Raw genomic sequence first — 6,318 nt, forward strand, 5'->3', positions numbered from 1 at the left:
TGCTATAATCGCAGCTCGCAACTCAGCAACATGCCGCAAAAGTGTTAGATGGAGGGAAAGTAAGCACACTATGGGGGAAACCCCTGTGATTTCTAAATAGGCCTCCAGAAACCCCGGTACTAGGAGCACCCAAAATCGAGGCAGAAATCAGAAAACATACAGAATGCATGGTGCCTGTGCAACGCGGCCCTGTAAGCGAATTCAGAAAAACACGCCGCTCCTGAACCTTGTTGACCATTGTTCCCAAGTTCAAAAAATTTGCTTCACGAAGACTTTGCTAAAGAAAACGGAGAGCTAAATGAATATTCAGATGCTCGTCATAAAAATAGCTTTATTTCTCAATTGCCAAATAAGCCAAAAATAATTAACAATAGTCGCAATCCAAAGATTCCAAAATCGGGAGCTCATAGTAACATGAAGAGCATAATAAAGAAATCGGGAGCTCATATAACCTGTCCAGATGCAGAAATCCAAAGATTGCCGCCTCTACTCACTGGTCGTATATGGGCAACAATATTATGCGAAAGCGAAACAAGCAAGGTCTAACTATCATAAAAAAAAAACCATCCATTTTACTAGTGATATAACGCTGAGTCGAAATAGACATCACCCATAGGAGGGACAATCTAACGGTCAGTGTAAAAATTAAGAGTCGAACTCTCCCCAAAGAGCGACGGAGATACTAACCCTAATTTTTATTATCTCTAACACCAATCAACAAATAAAAATGGAGGGATATGTACACGTATACATACCATTAAAGGATTAATACATATAGAAAATTAACATACAATAATCATGCAAATATAATGGAGTTAATGAGAGAATACATGAATGAATAAAACTTTTCTTTAAGCAAAGCAAAAGAAGAAGGTGGGTTCCCACTAGTATAGTACATTAATTAATTAATTAATTATTATTGTATGATAATAAGTTAGGAGAATCTTAGTTTCTTTTCACATATCCAAAATCTCTATAAATAAATAACATCATCTCAACTATGTGCTCCATGAGTTCACTTTGTGTTTCTTTCCAAACTAAACCTTTCTTTCTCTTCCCCATACTTGCTAAAAACACTATCATCATTTCCTCTTCATTATCATAAATAAAAATATTGCTATTAGTAGCGGAAAATGTCGTCTGAGGCGAATAATGCTGGGGCGGTTGTTTCGTACCCTGTTCGCTCTTCTAACTGTCTCATCAAACTCAACAACGTTTATCCTATTACATTAAAGGTTTGTTTGCTTCTCAATTTACTCTATATATAATCTTTGTTTTCTATGTATGTTCTTTGAAATCCTCTCCCACTTAGGGGCGGTGCGTTGACCGAAACTCTAAAGAAATGACAAAAAAAAAAAAAAAGATTTACCGACAGATTGTTTGGTCGCTACATGTATAATGTCATTATTGTAACGAAATTAGTATCACTGATGAAGTTTGCAACGACATTGTCCGATGTTGATGTTTATTCCCAAATAAAACTATAGTATTTGTTTTGGGTTCCGTCACTGCTCCCACTCAATCTCTATTATAGTCCTGAATCGGTTCTGCTCTAGAACCTTTTCGGTTTTCGTATTATTGACGAAATTTGCAACGACATTGTCCAATGTTTATTTTTGGTCCCAAAAAAAATATGTAGTATTTGTTTCTGGCTCTGTCACTATTTCCATTCAATTTGGAAAAATTTTACTATGATCTCGGACCAAAGTGGTCCAGTATTGCTTAGATGTTGCCACATGAGCATCATTTGTTTTGTTGCGAGACTACTGTAGAACTTCTCTTTAATCTCTTGATCCGTAATATTGTAGAATACTAATTAATTTGTTCTCAATTGTTATTTTTCCAACAGTTTGAGGAAATCGTGTACAAAGTGAAATTGGGTGAAAACGGATCATCATGCTGCGGAGGCGAATGGGGGACAAAAGAAAAGACAATATTAAATGGAATAACCGGTATGGTATGTCCAGGTGAAATTCTAGCAATGTTAGGCCCATCGGGGAGCGGAAAAACAACCCTCTTAACCGCACTAGGCGGGCGTCTCAACGGAAAACTATCAGGCAAAATCAGTTACAACAACCAACCATTTACCGGCGGAATAAAGCGACGAATAGGATTCGTCGCGCAAGACGACATCCTATACCCACATCTAACCGTCACCGAAACACTCATGTTCACCGCACTACTCCGGCTACCGAAAACCCTAAACCACGACGAGAAATTAGAACACGTGGAGCGTGTGATAGCCGAATTAGGACTCAACCGGTGCGAAAACAGCATGATCGGGGGGCCATTGTTTAGAGGGATATCAGGAGGGGAGAAAAAGAGAGTGAGTATTGGACAGGAAATGTTGATAAATCCGAGTTTGTTGCTTTTAGATGAACCGACGTCGGGGTTAGATTCAACGACGGCTCAGAGGATAATTACGACGGTAAAAAGGCTAGCTAGTGGAGGACGTACGGTGGTGACCACCATTCATCAGCCGTCAAGTCGGCTTTATCATATGTTTGATAAGGTTGTCTTGCTTTCAGATGGCAGTCCTATCTATTATGGTCCTTCTTCTTCTGCTTTGGATTACTTTTCTTCTATTGGGTTTTCTACCTCCATCACCATTAATCCTGCTGATCTCTTGCTTGATCTTGCTAATGGTAATTTTTTCACTTTCTACTACTTTCACTCACTTTCACTAATACTATACCTTTTATTTTTTGACACGATAATATGATTTATAGACACAATTATATAAATAGATTAGGGGGGTCCCGAAATTGGTCCAGAAAATCGATTGACTACTAAATTTATTGAGTGTCTTGTTAGCTAATAAAAGTTGCTTAAAATGATTTATTTGTTGCCTCAATTTGTTTAAAGCGAATTATTGACTAATGAATTTTCTTATAGAAATTTTAGAGACACAATATATATATATATATATATATATATATATATATATATATATATATATATATATAGTGCATATAGAAGGCTTAATATAATAGGGTTCCAAGTTTGGTCTAAAAAAATCGATTGACTTCTGAATTTACTGAGTGTCTCGTTAGATCATAGAATTTGCTTAAAATGATCGGTTTGTAAGCTCAATTTGATTAAAGTGACTTATTGGCTTATGAACTTGCTTACATTTTATAGTTGCTTAAAGTGATATACATTTTAATTTTTCAAAATTTTTTTGTGTTCAGCTATATGAACTTAAATAGTTAATTATATCCCTTTAAACAAATTCATGAGACTAATAAGACATTTTGTAAGTTCAGAAGGTCAATCGGTTTTTTAGGTCAATTTCAAACTTTTTGTAACATATTAAGTTTATATAAAATATAATACGATTATGACATGACAACTCATTTTAATATTTCTAACGGATTTCTAAGTAATATACATTTTATTGGTGAGATCATTGCACCCGATCCGCTGTATAACTTTTTTATTAATATTTTATGACATTTTTGATCTATTTAATTTGATATAGTTGAATCACTGGTAGTCAATTTTGGTGGAATAAAAAAAACAAAACCGTACATGTTGTGAATTGGATTCTTTAATATTAAGTAGTGGGGGAAATGTGATGGCCCACTCAAAGTGCTACTTAAACTTGTAGCTATCACTAAATGGAGTATATATAAGCAAACCCCACTTCTACCCTAAGAATAATACTTCCATCATAACTTGCTTATTTTATTATTCTTTTTTAATTAATTATAATCCCCATTTCTTAATTAATCAATTCGGAAGGGACCCGCTTTTTAAAATTCGTCGCAAACACATGTCATTTTTTGGGTGAGATTCCAGTCCCCGTATAATATTAACAAGTGTATTGAAAATGAAAATGCAGGAATAGCCCCAGATTCAAAATCTACAACAGAGTACGGTGAGAATATTGAGAAAGAACAGAAGTCGGTGAAAGAAGCTCTTATTTCTGCTTATGAAAAGAATATCTCCACAACATTGAAAGCCGAGCTTTTCAATGTGGACTGCAATTACACTAATAAAGATGCCTCTTCGAGTACGTGTAAATTTCGATCTTGATTTGGACTAAATTAATCCGTTTGCTGGCGATTTTTAATGATAAGTATTGATAATTTTTACTTTTAGGAGGATTTGATTCAAAGTCAGAGCAATGGTGCACAAGCTGGTGGCATCAATTCAAAGTGTTGTTCCAACGTGGACTAAGGGAAAGAAGATTTGAATCTTTTAATAGATTAAGGATTTTCCAAGTCATCAGTGTTGCTGTTCTTGGTGGACTTCTTTGGTGGAATACCCCTTCTTCTCATATTCAGGATCGGGTAAGTTTCGAACTTTACCTTTCAGTTTAAACTTTTCGAATTTTAAATAGTATCTGCACCTTTTAAACTACGAAACTAAAATCCGTATTCGGGTTGTGAGTTCACTGGTTCATATCGCTGGTTGTTGTTATTTACTGTTTGCTAATACTATTAGTTGTTTATCATTATTGATAGCTAATAGTTCTCAGCTGATTTTGCTTCTAAAACAGCTATAATGTGCTCTTATTTACTGTTTGAAGTAAAACAATAAAAATGAGCTATGAAAAGGAGAATAAAACAGACACTAAATTTGACAATAGGTTTTTCGGAAACAACAATTTAACATCTATTATCTACGGTGATATGATAATGTGTCATGGTAGAAAAACTAGCTCAATTATGTTCTAATACCGTCAAAAAACTTATCAATAATTTCTCGGAATTTGATTCGATGAAAAAAAATTCATAGATATTTACTTGAAAGGGATAAAATATAGAAATATTTCCAATTCAAATTAAATTGGAATAAAACATGTTTTTTTTATGAAAGTTTTAATTTTTATATTTAGTACACGGCTCCAAAAATGTTTAAGATGGTCATGTTGAGAACATATTTTCTTATGAATGCAGATTGCTTTGTTATTCTTCTTCTCCGTGTTCTGGGGTTTCTACCCGCTCTACAATGCAGTGTTCACATTTCCACAAGAAAGAAGGATGCTCATAAAAGAAAGAGCATCTGGAATGTATCACCTCTCATCCTATTTTCTTGCAAGAACATTTGGTGATCTACCACTCGAACTCGCGCTTCCAACTGCATTCGTCTTCATAATCTACTGGATGGGAGGACTTAAACCGGACCCGATGACATTCATCCTTTCACTTCTAGTTGTTCTTTACAATGTTCTTGTCTCGCAAAGTCTCGGACTGGCCATCGGAGCAATCCTTATGGACATAAAACAAGCTACAACATTGGCTTCGGTAACAACTCTAGTGTTCCTCATTGCGGGCGGATACTATGTTCAACAAATTCCGGCTTTTATAGTGTGGCTCAAGTATTTAAGCTACAGTTATTATTGTTACAAGCTTCTTCTCGGTGTTCAATACAGTGAAGACGACACGTATGAATGTTCGAAAGGAGTTCTATGTCGGGTTGGGGATTTTCCGGCGGTGAAATCGATGGGTTTGGATAATTTGTGGATGGATGTTTGTGTTATGGCTTTGATGTTGGTTGGTTATAGATTGATTGCTTATCTAGCTCTTCATAGAGTTCAATTGAGGTAAAAAAAGAAAAGTTAATTAGTAGAGTTAATGTATGTTTTAACAAAGAAAGGTAACATAGTTTGAAGAGTTTTCACCTTCTTCAAACTTATATTGGAATAAATACCATAATGTTAAATTATTGCCTTTAATTGATGTTGTAGTGACTTTTATTTTACATTTCTTACTACATTATTCCGCTAACATCACGCCTCAAGCTGATATCGAAGAAAAACTATAGATCGAAAGTAAAGTAATGGGAATCGTGTAATTGAAAGAATATAATTATTTTTCCTTTATCTTAAAATATCATTGGATCTCGTAATTCAGGTAAATATTATAAATACAATTTATAATATATAAATGATTTTTTATATATAATTGTGATGAGGACACTTTGTCCCTGGACGCGGGGCGTGAGAGAGGACACGCGGGGCGTGACTCCGGAGCCAAGAGAAAGGAGGAAACCACGTGGGAAGAGGGGTCTCTTAGGCATTCCACGCGGGGCGTGTTGTCCAGCACGCGGGGCGTGGATCGAATCTTCAAAGAGAACCAGTTCCAGGAGCTCGAACACGCGGGGCGTGCCTCCTCATATGCGGGGCGTATCAAGACCCACGCGGGACGTGTCCCGCCTGGAGTAAACTTCTTTACCAAGTTCTCCATACTTGGGACCACTCCCTATTTACAACTCTACCACTCCTTATTTACAAGCATGCCACCCCTTTACCATTAACCCTACTTTACCCTTTAGATTTGTATTTTAATTAGCTAGATAATTTACCCTTTT

At 35.7% G+C, this 6,318-nt stretch overlaps 1 protein-coding gene across 1 annotated transcript; it reads left to right on the forward strand.

Annotated features, from left to right (window-relative positions):
* Positions 1–998: 998 nt before the first annotated feature.
* Positions 999–5,683, forward strand: LOC136233624 (ABC transporter G family member 14). Its single transcript, XM_066023352.1, has 5 exons — positions 999–1,235; positions 1,850–2,645; positions 3,845–4,015; positions 4,105–4,295; positions 4,905–5,683. The coding sequence occupies exons 1-5, from the start codon at positions 1,134–1,136 to the stop codon at positions 5,553–5,555; spliced, it is 1,911 nt and encodes a 636-aa protein (XP_065879424.1). The 5' UTR covers positions 999–1,133; the 3' UTR covers positions 5,556–5,683.
* The last annotated feature ends 635 nt before the right edge of the window (positions 5,684–6,318 follow it).

This window comes from Euphorbia lathyris, chromosome 6, assembly GCF_963576675.1.
Source record: "Euphorbia lathyris chromosome 6, ddEupLath1.1, whole genome shotgun sequence".
NCBI lineage: Eukaryota > Viridiplantae > Streptophyta > Magnoliopsida > Malpighiales > Euphorbiaceae > Euphorbia > Euphorbia lathyris.

Coding starts and splice junctions, on each gene's coding strand:
- LOC136233624 (XM_066023352.1), top strand. CDS start 1,134: ATGTCGTCTGAGGCGAATAATGCTGGGGCGGTTGTTTCGTACCCTGTT. Junction 1,236..1,849: donor TTTATCCTATTACATTAAAG/GTTTGTTTGCTT, acceptor TTTTTCCAACAG/TTTGAGGAAATCGTGTACAA. Junction 4,296..4,904: donor CTTCTCATATTCAGGATCGG/GTAAGTTTCGAA, acceptor TTATGAATGCAG/ATTGCTTTGTTATTCTTCTT.